The sequence below is a fragment of the Odocoileus virginianus genome, chromosome 26 (genome assembly GCF_023699985.2).
Source record: "Odocoileus virginianus isolate 20LAN1187 ecotype Illinois chromosome 26, Ovbor_1.2, whole genome shotgun sequence".
In the NCBI taxonomy this organism is placed as follows: domain Eukaryota; kingdom Metazoa; phylum Chordata; class Mammalia; order Artiodactyla; family Cervidae; genus Odocoileus; species Odocoileus virginianus.
In genome coordinates this window covers 10,061,995-10,088,786 of record NC_069699.1, presented here as the reverse complement: position 1 = coordinate 10,088,786, position 26,792 = coordinate 10,061,995, and the positions used below count along the sequence as shown (strand labels likewise).

Below are 26,792 nucleotides of genomic sequence, written 5' to 3'. Positions count from 1 at the left end.
TGCCAGCTTGTTTTGTCCTGGGCTGGGCATCATCAGGAGCCATGCCCGTGTTTCTTCCAAACGTCCTTGCAGCCGCCCTGGCCCATCCCAGGTGATCACTGGTCTCATCCTGTCCTCTGCCGCGTATCCCCAGGTCTTCTGGGGCCATCCCCACCCCAAGCAGGCCTGTTCTAGCCTATTCCCCATCATTCCCCAGGCTAGTCCAAGCATCCCACGTCTGTCTCAGCTAGTCCCACTTTAGGCAACCCCACATCTCTTTCATCCTGAGCCCCCTGATTTGTTCCCTCCTGTCCCATATGACTCCTGTCCCAGGCACCACCCACACCCCACATCTCTCCTGACACATCCCAGATATCCACATCTATTCCTACCTCTTGGGTCCTGCGTGTCCTTATATCTGCACTTGCCCATCTCAGATGTTGTCTCTGCCTGTCCTCCTCCGAGGGGCCCCACATCTGTGTGGCAGTGTTGTCTCCAGAGAGCCCACACCTGTCCTAATCTGTCTTGTCCCCATTTTCCCCATACCCATCCTGGCTTTCTGTCCCTGTGGCCCCCTTTTCCCACATTCCAAGAGGAAGAAGTCAGGACGTGGCCCCGCTTCCCCTTAGCCCTCCCTGGCCCGCTCTCTGTCCTCCTGTCATCCGCTGGGTACGTCATACAGCTTTGCTGGAAAGTTATGTGACGCAGTCAACAGAAACAAGCCAGCTCACTGGCTCTCCCCGCCCCCTGCCCCCAGAGTTGGAGGAGTCTCAGCGCAAGTGTCCACCGTGCTGGATCCGTTTCGCCCAGCACTACCTGATCTGGGAGTGCTGCCCGCTGTGGATGTCCATTAAGCAGAAAGTGAAGTTCATGGTCATGGACCCATTTGCTGACCTCGCCATCACCATGTGCATCGTGCTTAACACGCTCTTCATGGCCCTGGAGCACTACAACATGACGACCGAATTTGAGGAGATGCTGCAGGTCGGAAACCTGGTAAGTACCGCTGGCAGCTTACTCTCAAATGGGCATCGTGGTGTGAAGGGCTCTTGGCCAGCTCGCACAGCCTTTGTGGGTGAGGGAGGAGGGACTCCGAGCACAAAAGGGTCTTCTGAAGATAGGCATCTCTATGGAAGACATTCTGGTAGGAGCCTCAGGATCAGTTTTCGAGGAGCTGGGCGATGCAGTTGGGAGTGAGAGGTTAGGGATAAAGATGCCCAAAGGCTAGAAAACAAAAGAGAGTTGAGGGGAACCTGAAATGTGTGGGGACATGGGGGTGTGGCAGTAATGGAGGAGGAGAATGTGCCAAAAAGAGGCAATTCTCTTAGGGAAAGGATGGATGGATGGTAGGATGGAGAGAAAGGAGGAAGGGAAGGATAGAGATGGATGGCTGGCTGGCTGGATGAATGGAGTGAGTGACTAAATCAGGCAGAGACAGATTTGAATTCTGACTCAGTCTTACTATATGACCTCAAGCAAATTACTTAGTCTTGGTAATTGGTACAGTAAGTATTTGTTGAATTTAATAAATGTAAAATTAGTATGACAATATCAAACTCAGGAAGCTAATGAGGATTGAATAAGATAATGTGTGTAATGTGCTTGGCTCAGAGTTTATTGATAAACAATAAGCACTCAAAATAAATGATGGCTGTGGTTATTATCTTTGTTGTTATTGAAGAGACTATCCCTGGAAGTCAGAATGTGTCAGTTCTAATTTTAATTTTTTTTTCTTGACACCAAATCAAGTCCTAGCTCTTCACTCTAAACATGGAAAACTGAGGCCAGAGAGGTGACATAGTGGTGGCAGGGCTGGGCGTGTGGCTACTGTCTCCTGACCTTAGAGGGCAGGGTCCTGCTGGCTCTGTCCAGGTAAATGCAGGGTTGGCCCTTCTGCAGCAGATCCCAGGGCAGGGCTGCAGAGAGCCCGCTGGCTTCTGGAAGGAGCTCCTAGGGTCATTGCTGAGGTTGAGTGGGCAGAGCGCTCATCCAGTCCAAGCTCTCTCCTCTTGCAGACCCAGCCCAGTCTGTCTCAGTCCCAGCTCCACAGTGGCCCCCACGGGCAGGCAGGTCTCCTACACTGTGGAGTGTGAGGATCGTTTTCCCTCATTACTTTCCATATCCAGAGCTCTAGGTAATTCTCTACAGGGTCTATTCACATTGTTTCACAAATGTGAGTCTGTTTTGCTATGGTTCTACTTTTCTTTCCTTCTTCTGTATATAAACAGAAGGAAAAGCTAGCTCTCAGTCTGTAGGAGTCTCTTTGCACAATTGTGCCTGCCTTGTATTGGGTGGTCTCCAAGTGGTGGTTATGTAGGGTTTCAGCTGAATGCAGTTTTAATGGAATGTGACCATTGGGTTGGACTGAGCCATAAGTCAAGGTGATGAAGAGCACCAGTGGCTTCCCTGGACCGCTAAGTTGTGATTGAATTGCGATTGTGTTAAACTTGTGGTTAGTTTATTAGTAATAGGTCGTGTCTTTGGATTACAGCTATTCTTTTCTGTTTGAATAGCTTTATTATTAGTATGTAAGGTTTTAATTGTCTTGCAGTTAATATATTCTAGATGGTTTAAATATTCAATGTAAAGGAAAAAAAAACCACAAATAAAAGCATGGGTAAATAATCTTGGTGTGAAAAAAGCCTTTCTAAGCATGTCGCTAAAGACAAATTCCATAAAGGAGAAGATTGATAGATTTAACTAGCCCATGATATAAACAAAGGTAAAAGGCAAATGAAACATCTGTTTTTAGCAAGAAAACCTGAGATGTCTCCAACTACAAAACAATTTAAAATATAGCAAATATTCTTTGACACGCATAGCAAAGTTCATGAGAAAGAAACAAAAATCCCCAAGTGCCAAAAACAAAGAAGGACTTAAAAACCGTAGCAGTAAACATGTGAGATCGTTATATAGTTGCTTTAGGGGGTGGGACGGATGCTGATCGAGTAATTTTGGGGGCTTGGATTTCAGTAATCATGCAGAGGCAAGACTTGTGTTTCGGACAGTGCAAGTAGGGTTTGGAACCGAGTAGCCCCATAGGAATATGACCCTACATTCAATACAATGGTGAACTATAAAAAATTGACATGCTGGCCCTGGGAAATGATAAAGAAGGAAGGCTGTCAGTCTCAGGCAGGGCTGGAGAGAGGGGCTGAAAAAAAAGTAACCCTCGGATGCTTGTGACTATGAATTTGGCTTCATACAGATTTGGGAGTTCGAATTTATACCTGACTGTTCCTGGAACCTGTTTAAAAAATTAACACACAAAGAGATTCTAGTAAGCATAGTTAACACTTGTTGAACACCTAATTCTTTATAACAACCAGTAAGGGAAATGCTATTATTATTACCCCTATTTTACTGATGGGGCTTCCCAAGTGGCTCAGTGGTAAAGAACCCACCTGCCAACGCAGGAGACGCGGGTTCAATCCCTGGGTCAGAAAGATCCCCTGGAGAAGAAAATGGCTACCCACTCCAGTATTCTTGCCTGGGAAATCCCATGAACGAGGCGGCCTGGCAGGATACAGTCCATGGGGTCGCAAAAGAATTGGACACGACTCAGTGACTAAACAAAAACAACATTTTACTGATAAGGTAACAGAGGCACAGAGTGGTCACACAGCCGGGAAGTGAAAGCCCCACGGTTAAAACCCAAGCCTTTCGTTTTTAGAGCCCATGCTTTTCCCTAGTAGCTTGCACGGCTGTGCCGCGGCTCTGGCTTTGTTCCCGTCTCCCTGCTTCCAGTCCAAATTATACTGGAGTCCTTATCAGTGTAGTAAGAGAAGAAAAAGAAGAAAGAATGGAAGCAAACAGATCCAATGTTATTTCCTAGATTATGTTGTTGTCTAGAGAAACAATCCAAGAAAATCTACAGAAAGAATATTAGAACTAGTAAGAGAGTTCAGCAATGCTGGTAGGTACAAGCTCAATTCAGTTCAGTTCAGTTCAGTCACTCAGTCGTGTCCGACTCTTTGCGACCCCATGAATCGCAGCTCAATATATTAAAATTAATTATGCTCCAAGCCACCATGGGTGATCATTTGGAGAGAGGAATTTATGAGTTAATACAATAGCAATAAAAACTGAGGGATATAGGAATAAACATAGCAGAAGATTATAAATTTGATATGAAAAATTATAAAACCATTGAAAAACAGTTCATTTAGTGCAGCAATATGTGATTTTCATGGATGAAAGTCTTGAATATTATAGAAATACAAGTTCTTACCAAATTACACCTAGATGCTTGGTATAATTCTGATAAAACTCCTAACATACTTTTACCCATGGGATTTGACAAGGCAATCCTATAATTCATATGGAAAAGTAAAGTCTGTCAAGATAAATTTAGGAATTAGGTGAGGAGCTTACCCTGCATGCGTACATGCTAAATTGCTTCAGTCATGTCCGACTCTTGTGACCCTATGTACTGTAGCCTTCTAGGCTCCTCTGTCCATGGGGATTTTCCATGCAAGAATACTGGAGTGGGTTGCCGTGTCCTCCTCCAGGGGATCTTCCCAACCCAGGTATCAAACCCACGTCTCCCACATTGCAGGCAGATTCTTTATCGCTGAGCTACTGGGGAAGCCCGAGCTTACCTCCCATGTATAAAATATATTGTGGTATTTTCATGCCGTGAAACACTATGCACAATTAGAAGGAATACATATATGTCTTTCAATATGGATAAATCTCACAAACATGATGTGAAGAATAAAAGGAACTTGCAAAAAAAAGAATACATATGGCATGGCCCCTTTATATAAACCTTAAAACCAGGCAAAAATACTACATATCAAAACTGTAGAAACATGCATGATAGCGATTACCTTGGATTCAGTGTAGTTCTGTGGAGTGGGTTGCCATTTCCTTCTCCAGGGGATTTTCCCGAGCCAGGGATCGAACCCGGGTCTCTCGCATTGCAGGCAGGCGCTTTGCCATCTGAGCCCCCAGGGAAGCCCACAGAGGTACCTGCAAGACTCAGTTAGGTATTTGGCTTTGTTGCTCTAGAAGGGAAGTGAAGTTGCTCAGTTGTGTCCGACTCTGTGTGACCCCGTGGACTGTAGCCTACCAGGCTCCTTAGCTTTACCATCTGAGCCCCCAGGGAAGCCCTTCCTGTGACTAACAATGCAGCAAAGAGAGCTTCCTTGGACATGCCTCCTTATACAGACATGTGAGACTTTCTTAAGAATATACATATCTGACATTGTTACAGCTTAGGGTATGCATAGCTGTGACTTACCAGATACTGTACAACTGTTCCCTAAAACGGTTGTGCCAAATCCATGCTCTTACAGACTGTGAGTTCCCACTGTTTCGTATCGTTGCCAGCACACAGAAGTTTATTTTTGATTCTCTTATGGGTGAGAAATAGTAACTCAATGTTGATTTAATTTGCATTCTTCTGTGTTTCATTTGTTTATAACCACCTGAATTTCCTCTTCTGTCATTTCCTCCATCCATTCTTGTGGTTGTGTTTTTGCCACTGAATTGTCCCTCTTCTCCTTACTGATGTGTAAGCATTCAATATATATTCTGGATTCCATGTCTTTCCAGTTAAATACTTTTCATAACTTCAACTTCCAGTTTGTGGTAGTGATTTCACTTTGTTTACTGTATCATTTACTATACAGATATAAATTTTAATATATGTAAATTTAGCAGTCTTTTCTTTCATGGTACAAACTTTCTGTGTTGTTAGAGAAAGCCTTCCCAACCTCCAAATTTTAAATATATCCCCCCATTTTTATTCTAGAAAGTTTCAATTTTTATTGTATTTAGGTACTGAATCCATTTCCCTGCAACTAATTAATTAATATAGTGTGGGGTAGGAATCTAAACTTATTTTCTTCCATAGAGGTAACCATTCTTCTCAGCATTGTTTACTGAATAGTCTGTCCTTTTCTTACTGATTTAAAATGTCATCTCAGCTATTTATCAAGTCTCCAAATATGCATTTCCTATTTCTGAGTTCTTAATTCTGTAGCTCTAGTCTGTTTTTCTATATTTGCACCAATATTATAAGAAAATCACAATGTATACAATGCATTTATTGCAAGGCATAAAGTACATTTATTTATGAACAACACCCAAAAAAGGCAAGCACCCTAACAGGAAAATAAGTAAAGGATACAAAGAGGCAACTTTTACAAAAGGAGAAATTTTAAAAACTGAAGAAATGTCCAACAAAACAACAATAAAAAATGGCATTTGTCCTGTTGAACTGGAGAGGTGAGTGAGACAGGAATTAGCATCTTTATAAGGAAAACAGTTTTCCCACGTGGTTCATGAAATTGGTTAAAACCTATCTCTGAGGATCATTTAGCACCTATGTGTCAGAATCTCTAAAAATGCTTGTTGACTGTGCAATTCTGTTTCCAGAAATTTATAATAAGAAATGAATTGGACCAAGGATCATCACTGGTATTGTAAGAGTATAGGAGCAAAGCTGGATAGTTTAAGATGTGCAGAGAACAGCAGCCAGGCCTGGGTTCCAAAGCGGGGTCTGCCATGGGGGAATCTTGGGCCAGTTTCTGCATCTCTAAGCCTTGTGTGTCCTCATATGTAAAATGGGGAGAATAATAATTCCATACGCTGTTTATAAGAGTTAGAGTTCAAGGTTGTCAACTGGATGCTACCTATGAGAGGGTGGTTATTGTTCTCTTTGGCCTCATTTATTATGACTGCTGAGATCTCCAGGCCCCAGCAGAGGCTTGAGATACAAACAGCTCTTCATGTTTTATAAGCTCACTGGGATCTGACAGACAGGCTGTGAGTGTGGGCACCCACCTCCCCTGACTCCCAGCAGATGGTTCACAGAGCCCTCAGTGCTAATAGTGGCTTCCCAGAAAGTGGGAAGATTTTGCCTACAAAGGTCTGTCTAGTCAAAGCTATGGTTTTTCCAATAGTCATGTAAGGATGTGAGAGCTGGACAATAAAAAAGACTGTGTGCTGAAGAATTGATGCCTTCAAACTGTGGTGCTGGAGAAGACTCTTGAGAGTCCCTTGGACAGCAAGGAGATCAAATCAGTCAACCCTAAAGGAAATCAACCCTGAATATTCATTAGAGGGACTGATGCTGAAGCAGAAGCTCCAATACTTTGGCCACCTGATGTGAAGAGCTGACTCATTGGAAAAGACCCTGATGCTGGGAAAGATTGACGGCAGGAAGAGAAGCAGATGACAGAGAATGAGATGGTGGGATGGCATCACTGATTCAATGGACATGAGTTTGAGCAAACTCTGGGAGATGGTGAAGGACAGGGAAGCTTGGCATGCTGCAGTCAATGGGGTCACAAAGAGTCGGACACAACTGAGTGACTGAACAACAAAACTCTAACCTTGGCTTATGTCTATAATGGGATCATTCTGTACACATTATAAACTTACTTTTGAAACATAACACCTTGTGAATGTCCTTTCATGCCAATTAAACATCATCTACAGCATCGTTTTTTTTTTTTTTTTCTGTAAGAAAAATAGTTGTGGGATATTCTACTGTACAGATGAGCCATAAGTAGTTTAACCATTTCCTTGTGATGGACATTCTTTTGTCCCTATTAAGAACATTGCCATAATGTTCTTCTCCTGGTTCTCAAATTTATGAGCTACTTGACTCCAAGCACATTACTTAACCTCTCAGTGCCTCAATTTCCTTACCTGTAAAATGGGTTTAATGCTACTTTTCTTGCCGGGTTGTTAGGCAGGTTAAAAGAAACAACTTGGTCTAAGCATTCTAGCCCAGCTCTAGGCACATAGTCAAGCCCAAGAAATGGTGGCTGATTGTTGCTTGAGAAAAGCCATCACATGGACAGGGAGGAAGTGGGAACAGCATGGGCGAAGGTGCTGAGCCATGGAAGCATGAGTGTTTGTGGAAATGTGTGAATTTGGTGTGTGTGAAGCAGGGAAAATTTCCTGTGGCAACATGGGCTTGAACAAGTCTGGAGCTGGGTGGTGTCAAGGTCCATCCCAGCCTCCCCTGATCCCAGGTGCCTCCCAGAACTGTCAGTCTTTCAAGCCTGCAGTGGGCTTGGCTGTTGTTGAGGCCCAGGCTGGTGGGTCATGTCTGGGAAACAGCAGAGTTGGCTGGAGGCATCGGGTTGGGGGTGTCCTCAAGGAAGTGGGCCAGGCCCAAACAAGCACCCCCTGGGATTCTGGGCACAGTCAGAGCTGGCAGCCCTGGAGGGGGACCCTCCTGGAACAAGAGTTAGGAGGTAGGGAGACCCTGCTGCCAGAGGTTCTTACCAGCCTAAATGTTGGGAACTCCTCCTTCCCACTCCCTCCCAGGTCTTCACAGGGATCTTCACAGCAGAGATGACCTTCAAGATCATCGCCTTGGACCCCTACTACTACTTCCAGCAGGGCTGGAACATCTTCGACAGCATCATCGTCATCCTCAGCCTCATGGAGCTGGGCCTGTCCCGCATGGGCAACCTGTCGGTGCTTCGCTCCTTCCGCCTGGTACCCGCCTGGGCCTGGCAGGGGTGGGCGGGTGGGGCCCTGGGGCCACTGAGGCGTGCCCTCTCTGAGGCCATCACTCAGTCGCCCCTGCTCTGATCCTTCATACCTTCACCCAGAGGCTGTTCTCTAGGTACAGCGTAGGCTCGTATGGGCAATGTGGGAAACACAGGGGTGGGCGAGGGAGATATCCCTCCCTCCAGAGGGCCATTTGTGGTGGTATCCATCCTGATGAGTTGCAAAGCCCTTTATGGTTCACCATGCTCCTTTTAGTCCTCACAGTATCCCAGGAGAGGAGCTAGTGTTACTGCATTCCCATTCTACCCATGAGGAGACTAACACTGAAAGGCAAGACGGTTTTCCAAAGCCGCATGGCAGGTAACAGGTGGAACCAAGTCTCCTGACAGCTCACCTGGGTCTCTACCTGCTTGTTTTAAAATCTGCATTTTTGAAACTTTACTGTGCACACGAATTGCCTGGTGATCTTGCTAAAGTTCCAATGTGGATTCAGCAGGTCTCAGATAATGTCAAAGCCATGAGTCTCTGGACCATGTTTTCAGTTCACGCTGTCTAAGAGGTCCAGGCATGGGGCTGGAAGTAGGTCAGGGAAGGCTTCCTGGAGGAGGTGGCTTCAACTTGGGCTAGGAAAGCAGAATGGTTGGGGCAAAGGAGAAAGCCCAGGCTGTGGATTCTAATCCCAACTCCACTGCCAAGATCCAAGGGATTTAGACAGTTACTCCACCTCTAAGGTTGACTTCTTCATCTGTCAAATAAGATAATAATAGCACCATCTTCATGTAGTTATTTAGAGTTCCTAATTAGCTGACCCAAGCATTAGGCCTGGCACAGCAGTTGTTCAATAAATGCTCAGCACTGGTTACCTTTCTGTATGATAACTGAGAGGAGGGATATATGGAGTTGACTGGGCGAGTCAGGGATGGTTTGAGCTTGGTTGGAAGGACCCCTGATGAGGAAAGTTCTGGAAGAGGGACATTCCATGATGGGGGAATCTACTGGGTGGTTCCTAGAAGTGAGACCAAGGTGAGTAGAAGGCTGGTGTGGGGACAAATAGAAGGGGTGGCTGGGGAGGAGTCTGGAGCTGTTGGCCTGACTCCCAGATCAGAGCCCAGTGAAACTGCCTTCAGGCTCTGGAGAGAAACAGTAGTGTGTGCTCTTGGAGAGAGGGGAGAAACAGGTGTTGGTGACCTCCAAGGGAGCCCTGGGTTTTCAGATAGGAGCTAGGGGCATGAGGGTGTCCATGGGCAGTGGGAGCCAGAGGCCCTCACAAGGACCCCTCCTTCCCTAGCTTCGGGTCTTCAAGCTGGCCAAATCCTGGCCCACCCTGAACACACTCATCAAGATCATTGGGAACTCGGTGGGCGCGCTGGGCAACCTGACGCTGGTGCTGGCCATCATCGTGTTCATCTTCGCTGTGGTGGGCATGCAGCTCTTCGGCAAGAACTACTCAGAGCTGAGGCACCACATCAGTGACTCAGGCCTTCTGCCCCGCTGGCACATGATGGACTTCTTCCATGCCTTCCTCATCATCTTCCGCATCCTCTGTGGAGAGTGGATCGAGACCATGTGGGACTGCATGGAGGTGTCCGGGCAGTCACTATGCTTGCTGGTCTTCCTGCTTGTTATGGTCATTGGTAACCTTGTGGTAAGTTGGCCAGAGACCTCTCTCATACTCACTCACCTACCCATCCATTCATCTCTCTAGCTACCCATCCACCCAATCATCCATCTGTCCATTCACTTACCCTTCCTTCCATCCATCCACTCCCTCTGTCAGTTTTCTATCAAATCACCCATCCACCCATCAATGTTATCCATCCATCTACTCATTTACCCATCCTTCCACCTCTTCATTCATTCATGGGCTTCCTTGGTGGCTCAGTGATAAAGAAGCTGCCTGCCAATGCAGGAGACACGCAATCGATCCCTGGGTTAGGAAGATTCCCCTGGAGGAGGAAATGGCAACCCACTCCAGTGTTCTTGCCTGGGAAATCCCATGGACAGAGAGCCTGGTGGGCTATAGTCCATGTGGTCACAAAAGAGTTAGACATGACTTAGCAACTAAACAACAACAGCAATATTCATTCATTCACCCATTTACCCATCCATTCATGTATCCATCTATTACCCATTCATTCTTTTCATCTCTCTGCTCATCCATTTACTCTACCTATCCAGCTATCTATCTACTCATCAATAACCCACCTGTCCATCTGTCTACCTCTCTTATCAATCTATTAAGTTACCAATCTGCCTATCCATTTATCCACCCCCTCACCCAGCCATCCACCCATCAACCCCATCTACTCATTCACTTACCCACCCATTCATCTATCCATCAACAGTCCATCTATCAATCCCCATTCATTCACACACATGTGCACCTGTTCATCCATCCATTTGTCCATCTATCTACACACCCATTCACTCACCCACACATCCATCCATTCATTCATCCATCACCCATCTTTCCAGTCACTCATCTATCCCTCCGCTCATTCATCCATTTCTACATCCATCTATCAATCTGCTTATCTATTCATTCATTTGTCAATCCCATCCATCTACTCATTTATCCAACCAGTTATCACTCATTAAGCTATCCATTCATCCACATCACTCTTTATTTGCTCATTCATTCATTTACCCATCTATTTACCTATTTATTCTTTATGTATTCAGTTTATATCCATTAATTAATTATTTGCTCAGCTACTCATTACTTTATTAGCTATTCACTATCTGATTTATCACCTGATTCAATTCAGCTTAACAAACATTTGCTGAGCCCCTGGTGCATGCAGAATATTGTGCCAGATGCTGTTGGGTATACAGAGGTGAATGTGGCCCTGACTTTGCTCGTCACCTTCAGAGAGTGAGCAGGTGGAGAGTTCAAACAGGCCTGAATGAAGCTGCTCAGAATGATCAGAGCCATTAAGGGGGAGACCATGGGTACTGATTCCTTTCAGCTAGGGAAATCAAGGAGGCCTTTCTGGTAGAGGAGACCTGCTGACCTGAAAGACAAGTGCTGCTAGAGAGGGAAGAAGCAGGTTAAGCAAAGCATAGGTGCAGGCAGGTGGTGGTCCAGGTGAGGTGGGGCCTGAGGGAGCCTTGTATGTCACCCTGGGTAGCTGTGGTGAGGAGCCCTCTGTCCTGTCATAAGGAGCCAGGTCTTTGCCCTCTTGGTCACCTGTCTGTCCCAGGGTGAGTGCACCTTGCCTTGTGTCTTTACAACGAGGGAAATTTTTAGAGTTGAGAGAGATCGAAATCTAAATGCCAGAGATGGAGCCTTTGGAAGAAGCAAGGTTGAGAGGGGTGAGTGGTTCAGGGAGAAGTCAGTGTCCGCTGCGGACATGCAGCCTTCTTCCTGGGTGTACAGCGGGACCACACACAGTCCACCTTCACAGCTGCAGGGTCTGGCTCCCACGGCCCATGGTGTAGGCAGCGCAGGCTCCGCAGCAACTCACAAAGAGGTTTTGGGTGATGTGAGTACCATGGGCTGCAGATTCCAAAGCCCTTCTCAGGCTTGCCTGCTTTCTCCTCCCATGTGCCTTAAGCAGACCGGGCTGGGCTCAGGCTGAGTTGAGGTCCATCTCCCTCGGGCTCAGTGGGTGGAGCCCAGAGAGAAGCAGGGTGCTCAGTGCCCATGGAATCCATCTCTTTCTTTGGCTGGCCCCGCAACCCACTTCCATTCCTTCAAACCCACACCGCCACTCGGGGTGCCCCTCACTCAGCTCCTGGCCCAGCCCCAGGGTGCCAGACTCTTGTGTGTTCCAAGGAGGATGTGAGTGCACAGAGCTATCAGCCCAGGGCCAGGCTGAGCTGCCCTCACGCACACACAGCCTGCGATTTCCAAGCGGATCTGCCTGGGGATGAGAAGATTAGAGGCTGCTGGAGGAGGGAAGCAAACGCAGCCCACGCGGCCCCCTCCCTGGCCGCCTCAGGAATTGGGCCGCTGCCGGGCGTGGGTGGAAGCAAGATTGCCATTGAAATGGGAAGTGATGATCAGGCAGGGGCCAGGGAGCAGCAGCGTGTGATTGACGGGGAAAGCACCGGAAGCCGGTGAACTTCCGAAGCCGGGGGCAAGGAAGGCCCTGGCATACTCTGTGGGCGGAGGAGGCTGCCCAGGCACCCCCTGCCCCACCCCCAGTCTGGCCCCAGACGCCTGGTGATCAGGTGTTAAGCCAGGCGTGAGCGAGGGCTGTGGTGGGTGTATCCAGGGTGGGCTACCAGGAACAGAGGCAGGTCAGGTCTGGGCCAGTGTGGACAGAGGCCAGGGGCCTAGCCAGGGGTCAGTGTAGACAGCAGCTCTGAATCCCATCACATGCTTCACCGCCCCAGTGACGACATTAAAAAAAAAAAAAAAAAGGCTGCCAGGTGTCACAAGCGATCATCTCTCCATGGATATAGGACAGGAGAGACCACTTCTTAACCTTTTCATACTGTCCACATGAATGAGTGTTACTTTAGAAACCAAAGGCAGCTTTCTGAGGCCTGGCACGCCAGTCTTGCCCACTGCCTTCGCCAGAATTCTCCTTCCCAGCTTGCTGACAGGCGTGTCTCAGGGGCTTGTGAGAAGCCAGGGCAGGAGGGATTCAGATTGGGTGTCCACCTTCACACACCACCCTGCCGTAGAGGTCCCCATCTGACTGGGCTCCCTTCTGGGAGTGGCTGGTGGGGGGAGAACAAGCCCAAGGTGCGGGAGGTTGCTTCTCTAGCCCATTGGCCTGGTGGTGCCCGGGAGCCAGTCTGCCCCCTGTGTGGAACAAGCCCGCTGCCATCTTCAGTTACCCTCCCCAAGACCCAAGCCCAGTCGCTTGTCACTCAACAGAAGTTTGCTTTTTTAACCAAAACTAAAGCTTCAGACTTGCAGGATGGTTTAGCAACAAGCAGTAGTCGAGAACCATCCAAAGACAGAAGGATTTTGCAACCCCTCCTTAGGGGTCTCAGATCCATAATAGTAAGTCTATGTCTTTTGGCACCTCTGAGGCCTCAGCCCCTCCCCTGACTCCCTGCAGCATATGGGCACTGGAGCCAAGGCTGGCCCCTGGCACCAGCCCCAGGTCTCTCCACTCCATCCCAGTTGTCTAGTGTTACACAGCACCCACCCAAGCACCCTTCACCACCTGGACACGACAACCCCCTCTCAGTGGCTTGGCCCTGCAATTAGTCCCGGGAGCTGCCACCTGGCCTCTTCTCCTGCCGTCGCCCTCTTCTATGCTCAGTATCCCATGTCCTTCCCCTGGGGAGCATAGTAAGATCGGGGGACACCAGTGGAGTGTGCTCCACAGCAGGAGCCCCCAGATGTTTGAGTGGGGAACTAGCTTCAGTGGGGAGCTCAGAGGCACATCACTGTCCCTCCTTCACCAACAGATGCACAGGCCCCTTCCCAGGAGGACCCCAAGAGCAGATGAGCGATGGATGGGTGGGCAGATGAATGGATGCCCTGGGTTGCTTCTGGGTTGGGAGTCTGTCTTTTCCCTGGTAATCCCAGCTTGGGTCCCGCTTCCTGGGGAGCCGTCCTGTGCTCACCATGACTGTATGCGTACATGCTAAGCTGCTTCGGTCGTGTCTGGCTCTTTGCAACCCCGTGGACTGTAGCCCCTCCAGGCTCCTCTGTCCATGGGACTTTCCAGGCAAGAGTACTGGAGTGGGTTGCAATGCCCTCCTCTAGGGGATGTTCCCAACCCATAGATAGAACCCCTCTCTCCTGCACTGCAGGTGGGTTCTTTACTGCCAAGCCACCAGGGAAGCCCTCACCATGACTACATGGCCCCCCATTATTCCCAAGACAGCATGGCAGTATCTGAAGGCTTTGACATCAGAGGAACCCACGGTTCTCCCATTGAATGTGCACCAACACCCAAGAAACCTGGGTCTGAATGCCCTCAATTCAGACTGTATCTGAACCCTTGGGAGGAGGGGTTGATTCTGGTGGTGAAAAGCTGGAAGAAGGACCTCGGTTCTTCTTTGAAGAAAGGATTCAGCAAAGAGACCAAGACTGTGAAAAAGATAAAAGCGTTTATTAGAAGCAGAGTGCGTGTGGAAGAGCAGAGCAGACAGGCGAGTTAGGAGGGAGCAGCTTAGGCTGCTTAAATCGGGCAGTTTTCCATTGTTGTATTTTTTTTTCTAGCCAGTCATCTCCATATCTGTTCCTAGTGTGGACACGCGTCTCTCAGCCAAGATGGATTCTAGCTGGCCTATTCTCACTCCTTTTGTCCTTCCCTTAGATCGCAGGCCTTCTCTGCACGTGTGTTGGGCCGGGACACCCATGAGAACACACCCAGTCAGGACCCAGTGCTCCTGCTGGTCTCCCAGCTCACAGCATCAGCAGGAGACCAGCCGCAGCTGCTCAGTCCAGGGCCTGTGTATCTCCTACCTCAGGATGAGAACTCGTCTTTCCTTTTAGAGCCATACTCTCTATAGTGAAGGGACTGGGTGCTTAGAATGAGGCCCCCGGGTCTGAGCCTGGCACTCTTTGCTTCTGGCCCTCCTCAAGGGTTCTCCATCCTGAGCGCCCAGGGCTTGGCGTTGTCTCCACAGGTCCTGAACCTCTTCCTGGCTCTACTGCTCAGCTCCTTCAGCGCGGACAACCTCACAGCCCCCGACGAGGATGGGGAGATGAACAACCTCCAGCTGGCCCTGGCCCGCATCCAGCGGGGCCTGCGCTTCATCAAGCGGACCACCTGGGACTTCTGCTGTGGGCTCTTGCAGCGGCCGCCTCAGAAGCCCGCGGCCCTCGCCTCCCAGGGCCAGCTGCCAGGCTGTATCGCCACCTCCAGCCCCCCGCCCCCACCAGAGGCCGAGAAGGCGCCCCCAGCCCGCAAGGAGACGCGGTTCGAGGAAGGCCAGCGGCCAGGTCAGGGCGCATCCGGGGATGCCGAGCCCGTGTGTGTGCCCATCGCTGTGGGCGAGTCAGACACGGAGGACCCCGAGGAGGATGAGAACAGCCTGAGCACAGAGGAAGAGTCCAGCAAGCAGGTGAGCCCCCAAACCCTGCCCCTCGTGTGTGTGAGCGCCACCTCCTGTCTGGGGGACCCAGCTTCACTAGGAGCAGTTGCCCCAGTAGGGATGGCCTGGAGGGAGAACTCAGGCCATCGCCCCAGAACCAGCCTCTTGGAGGCATGCTGAGACCAGTCCTCAAGGCTGTCTCCCCAGCCCCGCCCAGGAGGGCATCTTCAGAGGGACTGCTGTCTATCATTCGGCCCCTGGCTGCTCACGGGCAGCCAATTGTTCAGAGAGGGAAACCGAGGCACGGCAAGACAGACAGACATGCTAGGAGTTCCTCGCACGTCTAGGACAGAGCCAGGAACCCTGGCTCCCAGACCCAACCCTGACCTTATCCCCTCCAAGACTAACAAGGCGGAATATCTTGGTGAGTGGGGGAGTGCGGCCTCCTGACCTCGCCACGGCCCCCTCCCCTCCCCCCAGGCCCAGGGCTCATTCTGAGGTTTAAAAATAAGCATCCCTAAGATGGCAGGTGTCAGAGACAGCCCTATCTTATCTCCCAACCTGTTATTTTTAACACTTAGGACAGGAGTCTGAACAAAAGGGACAGTGCACCCCACCCCCACCCCGGCTCCCTCAGTGTTCTCACGGCCTGAGCCCAGCTTAGGTGGCGTCTCCCAAGGTCCTTGACAGTGAGGACTGGGTCTCTTGGTTTCGTTGGGCCCACGCTGGCCACCTCCTTGGGGCCTGCACTGGGTGGGTCTGGCTGAGAAGAGCAGCTGCTCCCCTGCACGGAATTTGATCTGCGGCTCCAGGCTTGATTCCACAAACTCCTGCCTTCCTGTGGTCCCAGAGGCCAGCTCCTGCCCTTTCAGACAGGCGGCAGGACGGCCACCGTGTCAGCTGGGGGAGGGGAAGGGCTGGTGTTGCCAGAACCACGGCTTAGAATTAGCTCCAGGACGCTTCCAGCGTAGGAGTGCAATCACGGCTGCCCCTCTTTGTCCTCCTCCTTTCCTTCTCTTGAGCCTGTTGGCCCTGAGACCTGCGTGTGTGTATGTGTGTGTGTGTGTGTTTATAAGCAAGCAAGCAAGCTGAGGTGCCATGGGAACTCCTGGGGAAAGCCTGTCCTTCCTAAGTGGAGCTGCCAGCGCCTGGGAGGGGGACATCACGGCCCACTGACACCCTTCAGGAAGGGAGAGGAGGGGGAGATTTGTGCCAGCCAGGCCAGGGGCTTTGTTTAGCCTTAGGCCCTTTGCCTGGTCCTCTCAGGAGCTTCCGCCAGCCTTAGAATGCCTGAGGGAGGGTCTTCAGTGAGCTGACGCCTCACAAAGAGTTGTGAGGCAGAGCCAGGATCCTGGAAACACTGGCTGGGTGGCTCACGGGCTGGGGGTCTCTTCAGCAGGAATCCCAGCCTGCGCCCGGCAGCCCAGAGGCCCTCCCGGAGCTGAGGGTCTGCAGCCAGGTGTCGGAGACCACCTCCTCTGGGGCCGAGGCCAGTGAGGCTCAGGCAGACTTGCGGCGGCAGCGGCGAGCAGAGGCCCCGGCCCCAGGGCGCAGTGAGGTAACGCACACCTTTGTCCCCGAAGCCATGAGAGGCCAGGACACCAACCCGCTGCTGCCGGCGGAGGCCACAGCCGCCGCCACAGCCAGTGTGGGAGACCCGTCTGCGGAGTGGCCCCATCCTGACAGGGGAGGGATGGCTTGGGGCCCAGAGCCACGTGGGAATTCAGGAAGCAGCCCCCCAGGAGCATGCCACAGGACTAACCCCAAGCCCTGCGTGTTCACCCCTTCCTCACTGGGCTCCTGTGCTCTGGTCCTGTTGGCAAACATCTGTCCTATGCGTCAGCCCATCCTGGGGGACCGGGGGAGCTCTGAACGCAGGCTCTCAACACACGAGCCACTAGCCGCGTCTCACCTGGACAAAAGCTGAGGCGGTGAATACAAGGCCTGTCAGAGGAATTTGTTCTGGACACAAGAGTTTTAATTTGAGCTCATTACCAGTACTTCGGCCACCTGAAACGAAGAGCTGACTCATTGGAAAAGACCCTGATGCTGGGAAAGATTGAAGGCAGGAGAAGGGGATGACAGAGGATGAGATGGCTGGATGGCATCACTCAATGGATATGAGTTTGAGCAAGCTCCAGGAGATGGTGAAGGACAGGGAAGCCTGGTGTGCTGCAGTCCATGGGGTTGCGAAGAGTCAGACACAACTGAGCTACTAAATAACAAAACAACAATGACCAACATTTAAAACCCAGAAGCTTTTATGTAAAAAGTCTGCATTCTGGCCTGTCTTGAAAAAAAAATTGGAAGAAGAGCTTCCCTGGCCCTGTAAGCATTTGGGCTTGCAGGCCCTGAGCTAACCAGACTGTGGCACTACTGGCTACACCCCACCCCTGCTCCGCCAAGCGCCCAGGAAGGTGGAGGTCATGTGCCCAGAGACCGTGCTCAAGGCCCTTGTCCTGCAGCCTGACCGCAGCCGCTGTCTAGCAGCTGTGACTTGCTCCAAGGCGACATTTCTCCTTTGTCTTGTTCCTTTCATGGGGTGGGCCCATGGGAAGCTTTGTTTTCACGGCCAGTTTGAGAGTACAAGGGCCTGGTGGAATCATCGCCCTGACTGTGCAGGTCACACTTGTCCTCCTGGACGGTCTCACACACAAAGGAGCGGGGAACAGGAAGACACAGGAGGGACAGAAGGTCACGGACAGAAGGGGCTCCCGTACTGGAATGCTGACCTTTGAGCAAGTCTGGTACCTTCATCACCTTTTCAGATCAAGTCACATTGGAAATGAGGAGACAGCCAGGTGGGCTGGGACTTTCCTAGGAGAAGGACCCCTCTTCTCACTTGCCTGGGGAATCCTGAGAACTTGTCGTCCCATGGGAAAGCCCTAGTGTCTGAAAAGAAAAGGTGCACAGAGACCCTTGACTGTGCCTTTCCCAGTTCAGCACTGCACAATGAACCTGGAGTAAGGACGTGACCCTCAAAGCCACAGAAACTGCCCTGCACCCAGGAGCACTCTACATTTTCACCGGGATCCATTCACTCCTTACGGCCAGCCTCAAGGTTAAAGAGGACTCTGAGACAGCAGTGGATTGAGTTGTGGAAGGAAGAGAAAAGAAGGCAGGTTTGAGAGTCAAGGCTCAAACCAGCTCTCCCCAAAGTGGAGTGGAGCCTGAGCAGCGTGAGGTGGACTGAACTTGGTGTGGTAGATGTGATCGGATGCAAATGAAGGCCGCCCTCCTCCCCAGAACCCTCTTCCCTGCCATACTTGTCATTAGGTGGATTCCCAGAGGCAGAGGCAGAGCCTGGCTTCCTGTGCAAATGATTCATTGAGAGGGTGCCCTCAGGAGAGACCCATAAGGAAGTGAGAAAAGCAGGATAAGGCAAAAGCAGCGGCTCCAGACGTTATGCTGGCTGGATTCCAGCCTCAGCTGGGTCTCTCCCATATCAGTCAGTCACTGGGTGTCAGCCACCCTGGACTTGGGTTGTAACCCCCAAACTATTTCCAAGGATGGCAGGTGCCTGGCTAAAGACACTTTTCTGGAGATGGGGTCAGAGAAACAGTATTCGCAGCAGCTGGAGACAGGTGCCCTGGCCCAAAGAGGGAAACTGGGCAGAACTACAGCACACCTATACACTGGTGCCCACACATGACACCCAGAGATGCTCATAAGGGCACCTGCACATACTGTCATAATCAGATTATGCAGGATCAGGGCAGCAGAAACCTGCGTAACCAGGCAGGGACGGTTCCAGCACCTTCTTGCTCTAGGCTGTATGCTTCACACCCGCGCCCATATGAACTGAGTGAGCAGTGTGGGCTGAGGTCACTGGCCTGTTCGCTGCATGTCTGACCCGTGCCTGTGTGTGCCTCTGACCCTGGCGCTGACGCTGTTCTGGGTGTGGCCTGCCTGTTTCCTCCGCGTGTGCTGGGCTGCCGCTGTGTGTCCACATCCCACTGTGTGTCCCTGTTGCACCTCATGCCTATTTTACTTCCACCTGGATGCCTTCCCCATTCCTGGGGTTTTCCCAGAACCCTTGTCCCACCCCTGCACCCCTGCCCTAGACACCAGCAGCCCAGAATCACAGACCCAGGGGCCCTAAGGTCCACTCTCGGTGACCTTCGTGGTGGGCTCCCACGCCTCTGGGCTCAGATTCCCCAGGTGCGCCGTGGGGGATGGCCTAGGCACCCCCACTCTGGGAGCCCCAGGCTGGAGGCTGCTACAGAGCCCACACTCATGCACTCACCCACCCACCTCACGATCCTGCCTGCAGCTGCCTGAAGACAGTTACTCTGAGGGGAGCACAGCAGATATGACCAACACCGCTGACCTCCTGGAGCAGATCCCTGACCTCGGAGAGGACGTCAAAGACCCGGAGGACTGCTTCACTGAAGGTACGGCCCGGCTGGCACTGCAGCCCAGACTCAGCCCTGCGCAGAGGGGCAGGAGGACCCACAGCTCCTGTGTCACATCCCACTCTGACCCGCATGCCTGTTATCCTTTCCCCATTCCTCAAGACCCTGGGGGCCTCCCCCCATGCCCGTGACGTGAGTTACGGCAGGTGTGCCTTCAGGTGTGTTTGGTTGGACCACTGTGGGTCGGCTGCATTTGTGGAGTGGTAGTATGACTGGGGGCCCCATCACGGCAGGGGCTGGTCTAATTCCCCCGTCCCCACGGGCTGTGGCGCAGCGCTTGGCACGTGGTAGGCCCTGTGTAAACAGTCAAGATGGGTGTGACACGCGGTCATGTTGGTGACAGCATCTGGAGCTTTTACGAATCCATGCTATATTCGAAAGGCAGCTGGGGATAAAATGAGGGTTTGCCATCCATGTGGCATACCCTTTGGGACTGTCAGTGAGGCGTCTGCCCTTCCCAAGGCTCAGAAACTGCAAACATGGAGAAAGTCCAGGGACCGAGCCTCCCAGGGGATTCTGGAGCATTCCCCCAGGGGGTGAGTTGCCCGGGTGAGTGCGGGATAAGCTGGAGCCCAACCCAACCCCAGCCTTGCCCCGGCCCAGACCTGCCAGGCCCTTCATCTACTTACTGGTAGCCTAGTCCATCCACCCTCTCCACGGAGTACCTGCTGCGTGTAGCCTCCTGAGGGCGGTTCCCACAGTCATCACCCTGCACCATGGCCCTGCCCACCCCATGGCCCAGCCCATTATCCATCACGCTAACCTCTTTCAGTCATTCGTTCGAGTGTCCAGCTTCTTGCTATCAGATGTGGGCATTCGCGGGTGCTGGGCTGGGTCTGAGCCCTCCCCCTCCCCCGCAGGCTGTGTCCGACGCTGTCCCTGCTGTACCGTGGACACCACACAGGCCCCCGGGAAGGTCTGGTGGAGGCTGCGCAAGACCTGCTACCGCATCGTGGAGCACAGCTGGTTCGAGACGTTCATCATCTTCATGATCCTGCTCAGCAGTGGCGCGCTGGTACCCTCCTGGGGATACAGGGTGGGCAGGGAGGCATGAAGGAGAAGGGGTAGGCAGAGAAAGGAGATCTCCAGCTGGAAAGCCAGGTTAGAAACTGGGGCAGAGTCCTCTGCTGAAAATGAACCCCCCCCCCCACAGGGCCCCAGATGAGGACCAACTCACAAACTGTCAACACCCACAGCACATACGGAGGTCAGAGCAGAAAGGGATCATGGCGGAGGTCATCTGTCCAGGCCTCCTTGTTCCACAAAGGGAAGTGATTTTCCTAGATCCCAGGTCTCGGGTCACCAGCTACCTACATCTAAGCCCCGGTGACATACCCACCTGCACACAGCATCAGACACTCCATCAGACTGGTTCAATGCAGTTAACAATGCAGGCTGATAGCACACTGGTAGCTCCATTCACTCCATGTCTTCTGGGGCTAGAGGCCAAGCTATGTAGTTCACACATTATCACATTTAATCCCCATAGCAACCCTTTGTAGAAACATTAAGTAACTTGCCCAAAGCCCCACCACTCACAAGCAGCAGATGTGGCATTTGAGCCCAGGGAGTCAGATTCCAAGTCCTTTGTCTTGACTTTCCATTTGTTCAACAGATCTTTACTAAGCTCTCTTTGTATCTACTGGTCCTGTGATGCATGGAGGAGCAATAGAAGGAAGAGACCCTGGCTCTGGCCTCAGGGACTCCTAGTCTAGTTGGGGAAACCAGATTCAGCAAGTTTGAGATAGTCAGAGATCAGCTCCAGAGAGAGGAGAACAAGAATGGAGTAGATGACTCAGAGTGATGGAAGGTCAGGGGGAACTAGAAAAATCAGGAAGACTCCTTAAAGGAAGCAGAGGGAGCCGGACTGTGGGAAACAGGGAGGTTTGGTGAGGCCAGGAGGAGCAGTGAGGCCCTCTGGAGATGTCCCAGCTGGTTCCCAAGCACTCTACTCATGTCTCGGAGCCCTTCTAGGAGATGAAACAGCCCTGGAGGGGGTTGTGAAGGGTACTTGTGAACAGGGAGAGGGGTGATCAAGAAGGCAAAAGAAACATAAACCTCACTAGCCCAGAAGGAGCAAGAGCCCAATATTGTTGGGGAGATGAGGGCCCCATGAATGAGCAACTAACAAGGAATGCTTTGGACTTAAGATAGGGAGAAGGAGAGGGCTACTCTGATCCCAGGCTGTTTGCCTCCAGCTCATGCTGCCTCTGAGACTTCCCTGTAGCTCAAATGGTAAAGAATCTGCCTTTGAGGTAGGAGACCCATGTTCGATCCCTGGGCTGGGAAGTTCCTCTGGAGAAGGGAATGGCAATCCACTCCAGTATTCTTGCCTGGAGAATTCCATGGACAGAGAAGCCTGGCGGGCTACAGTCCGTGGGGTCGCAAAGAGTCAGACACAACCTAGCGACTAACACAGTCCACAGTCTGCCTCCTATGGGGCCAGGCCATGGGGAGACCCTGCAGCTGTCACTTCTAAACCTCTGGGCCTCCCACCCGCTCTGTGCTATCCTGCCCCTGTTCCAGAGTGGGCCTGGAGCCGCCGCTTGCAGGCTACATGCTGTTTTACCATCGGCTGGAGCCAAATCTCTGTAGGCTTCAGAGGAGGATTTGACAATATGTTAACGAGTTTTGTTTTTAAACAGCCACAAACAAGGGCAGCCAGAGCCATTTAGTCTGGGCTGTGGAGGAAAAGCTCAGCCTGGCATAAGTGAGGAGGTGTTTTGGCAAGCAAATGGTGAATCTCATCAGGGTAGACAGCCAAGCACTGTTTTAAAAAAAAAAAAACAGAAACCCACATCAATGATATATTGAGAAAAATAAGTCAGAGAGGTGTTATTTAAAGTTATAAACTTGTTTAACAGAAAGCAGACTATGTATCACTTTGAAATTGCTGAAGGGAAAAAAATTTCTTTTGAGAACACAGATTTTATAGCAAAAGATAGGGAGAAAAGAAGGAACCAGGAAGCATTAAATCAGGAAACAAAATAATATGGCAAAGGCAAGATCAGACGTGTGTTTTACTAATAAATGTAATTGGATAAAATTCATCATTTTAAAAGGAAAGGATTCTAAGTGGATCAGAAAAAAAAAAAAAAACTACAGGTGTGTGTTCTCAAAGGACAACCCTGAAACTCTGTGACTCAGAAATATTAAAAGTGAAATAATAAGATATAGCAGGAAAATAAACAGTGACAACAAAAATCGGAGTGCTTTTGTTTATGTTAAACAAGGTTGAATTCAAGGTAAAAATCTTGAGCTAAAAAAAGAAGGTCCAACCTATAATAAAAACACAACTATTATGAATATATTTATTTGGGCACTTTATAAAGTAAAATCAGGAAAAAAAAGTAGCAACAGTACAATAATACAGTGAGATTTTACCTCGTTTGTTTAGTACTTGGCCAATCAAGTATTAATAGAACAAGACAATGAGATATCTTAAAAGATACAGTTAATAAATTTGATCTAACCTAATATGGACAGGGAGCCCCGGCATGCTGCAGTCCATGGGGTCACAAAGAGTTGGACACAACTGAGTGACTGAACTGAGCTGAACTGAATAATAATAATAGCTAACACTTAAATAGTACTGACTATGTGCTAGGCTCTGTTACTGTAACATTTTACGAGCATTAATACATTTAGTTCGCATAATAACCCTGTGAGGTAGGTACTATATTATGGATAAGAAAACTGCTAGATGTAGCAAAAATAGAAAGATTAACAATAAACCTGTAGAAACATAAGATGTATTCTTAAACTTTGGATTAAACAAAATAGTTTCATGGAGGGCTCATGGGTGTTCATTATATTATTAATAAAAAGTAAATAAGTAAAGAAACTATTCATGAACCAAATATGGCAATGTGTCATAAATCAAAGATTACGATTCAGCCAGTTTTGTCCTCCTGATATCTAGAAAAATAAGAAAAGAAAAATAGGGGTAGAGAAAAAGCTTTGACTTGGGGCAGGGGAAGAAACTGGAAAGAAACAGTATTGCTAATACTTTATGTGGGATGTAGCCAAAGCTGTAATAACTAAAATGCATAGACGTAAACATTTTCTTTGTTAAATAGAATAAATTTATTAACTCAAGAAATTAGAAATATAACAACAAAATAATTGTAAAGAAAGCAAAGGATATAATTAATAAAGTAAAAACACAGATTAATGAATTAGAAAATAAATAGTAAAATTGATATAATTCCAAAGCTGATTCCTTGAGTGATCAGTAAACCACTAGCTAATCTAATCTCTGACATCTCCAAGAGTGGATTCTTTCATATTTTCAAGGAAGAAAATAATTTAAATTCTATTTAAAAATCTTCTGGAGTATGAAAAAAGATGGAAAATCTATCAATTATTTTTATGAAAGCTAACAGTGCTGATTTTTTAAAACCTTAAGTATACCAAAAGTAAAACAACACACTAGTTTTCATACTCTATACTTGTGAGTAGTGATGCAAAAATATTAAAATACATGCTAATAGGATTCAGTAAAATATTTAAAAGATTAAATGAGTCACAGCGAGGTATATCCTAAAAAGTCAGAAGGACGCCCTGTTAGGAAATCTATTTATATGAATCAGACAAAGATGAAAAGCCATATAATTATCTCAGTGAATGTTTGATTTTTAAAACTTTGGTAAGAATAGAAATAAAATAGATTTACTTGATGAAAAACTTAATTTCAAGTTCACTTCTACATCGTCATTAGTAGTAAAGCACTAGAAACATTTTATTAAAGTCAAGAATAAGAAAAAGATGATTTAACTACCTTTTAGCTGTTTTTCATTATTTAATAATAACTTTGAAGTACTAGCCAGTGCAGTTAATCAAGAAAACTAAACATACAGCATAAAAATAGGAAAATAGAAGAATTGAAGTTAATATGATCAAGTATAAAATGAGTTTAAAATAATACAAGTATATTATTACTTGTAGATAATGATTGCTTAGAGAAAAATTTAAAACTCATTAAAAACATTATATGGCTAGTTATAAAACAAATGTATGAATAATTGTTGCTATTGTAATAGAAACATTTAGTCACAAGTAACATTTCTCCAATAGTCCTTAGATGCCAGGCATTGTAACCATAAAATAACTGAGAATAAATATAACATGAAATGTATAATAGATACATGAAGAAAACTATTAAACTTTGCTTTGGAGTGTAAGGGAAGATAAACAGATAAACATACTACAAATATACTCCAGCCTTGAGCAGAAAGACTGTATTAGTTCCTAAAACAGTTGATGAACTCAATGCAGTAATAAATTTCTAATGTTTTAAAGGGAATTTGACAAAACATTGTTTAAATGTATCTTGAAAATTATGAAAAGTGACCAGGAAAATTCGTGTGACACTAATTCAGGAATAGACCAGGAGAGCAGTAGAACCACACAGAAGTTGTAAGCAAATATAGAAGTGTAGTAGATTCAAGTGTTGACTTCTACTCCGTGGGTTTAGAGTGGGTTCTTTAATAAAGTGTTAGGACACTTGACAAGTCACTCTGTAAAAAAAAAACTAAAATAGATATTTACTCCTTACCAAAATATATTAGATTTTAAAATTTCTGATATAAAACAATGAAACAAGAAGGAAAGAAATAGAAAGAAAAGAAAGGTCTTTTTTTTTTCTAGCCTTTGGACTAGGCAAGGGCTTTCTTTTTTCTTTTACTTTCTTTCGCATGTGTACCTCATTATTTTTGTTTTTAACTTTTTGCAGTCTTTTTTAAGTTTTTATTTTATATTGGAATATAGTTCATTTACAATGTTGTGTTAGTTTCAGATGTACAGCAAAGTGATTCAGCTCTAAATGTACATATATCTGTATCTTTTTCAGATTCTCTTCTCATGTAGCTTATTACAGAGTATTGCGTAGAGTCCCCTCTGCTCTACAGCTGGCTCTTGCTGATTATCTGCTTTTATGGAATAGTGTGTACATGTCAAGCCCAAACTCCTAATTTATCGCTCCCCCTGCCCTTCCCTTTGGCAGCATAAGTTCATTTTTTGTGTCTGAATCTGTTTTGTAAGTAATTGATTTGTATCATTTTTTTTTAGATTCCACATTTAAGTGATATCATATAATATTTGTCTTTCTCTGCCTTAACCTACTGTGACAATCTCCAGGGTCCACCCATAATGCAAATGGAATTTTATTCTTTTTTATGGCTGAGTAATATTCCATTGTATATACGTATTCCTCTGTCACTTAACATTTAGGTTATTTCCATGTCTTGGCTGTTGTAAATAGTGCTGCAGTGAATGTTGGGAGTGCTTGCATCTTTTCAGATTATAGTTTTCTTCAGCTATATGCCCAAGAGTGGAATTGCTGGATTATGTGGTAGTTCTGCTTTTGCTTTTTAAGTAACCTCAGTACTGAATACATAGTTGCTGTACCAATTTATATTCCCACCAACAGCGTAAGAGGGTTCCCTTTCCTCCACACCCTCTCCAGCATTTATTGTTTGTAGATTTTTTGGTAATGGCGCTTCTGACCAGTGTGAGGTGATCCCTCACTGTGGTTTCTGTTTGTGTTACTCTAATAATTAGTGATGTGGAGCATCCTTTCATGTGCATTTTGGCCATCTGAGTGCTTTTTTTGTAAGTGTCTATTTCAGTCTTCTGCCCATTTTCCTTTGGGGTGTTTGGCTTTTTATTGGGTATTGAGCTGCATGAGCTGTTTGTATATTTTGGAGATGAATCCCTTGTTGGTCACTTTGTTTACAAATAATTTCTCCCATCCTGTGAGTTGCCTTTCTGCTTTTTTTGTGGTTTCCTTTGCTGTGCAAATCCTTTTGTGTATAATTAGGTCCCATTTGTTTATTTTTGTTTTATTTTCATTACTCTAAAAGGTGGATCCAAAAATATATTGCCATGATTTATGTCAAAAAGAGTTCAGCCTGTTTTCCTCTAAGAGTTTTAATGTATCTGATCTTACATTTAGGTCTTTAATACATG

The 26,792-nt window shown here is 48.1% G+C and overlaps 1 protein-coding gene across 4 annotated transcripts in view; it reads left to right on the top strand.

The window, feature by feature from the left end:
* The window catches only part of SCN5A (sodium voltage-gated channel alpha subunit 5), a 101,206-nt gene that overhangs the window by 51,628 nt on the left and 22,786 nt on the right, over window positions 1-26,792 (top strand). For 2 of the 4 annotated variants that reach the window (XM_070455433.1, XM_070455434.1), the window contains exons 14-20: window positions 737-975; window positions 8,269-8,442; window positions 9,746-10,102; window positions 15,001-15,438; window positions 16,805-16,966; window positions 19,682-19,802; window positions 20,684-20,838. In XM_070455433.1, the coding sequence (XP_070311534.1) occupies window positions 737-975; window positions 8,269-8,442; window positions 9,746-10,102; window positions 15,001-15,438; window positions 16,805-16,966; window positions 19,682-19,802; window positions 20,684-20,838 (1,646 nt within the window). The remainder of the gene's footprint in view (window positions 1-736; window positions 976-8,268; window positions 8,443-9,745; window positions 10,103-15,000; window positions 15,439-16,804; window positions 16,967-19,681; window positions 19,803-20,683; window positions 20,839-26,792) is intronic. The other 2 variants (XM_070455436.1, XM_070455435.1) reach the window with 1 other exon arrangement.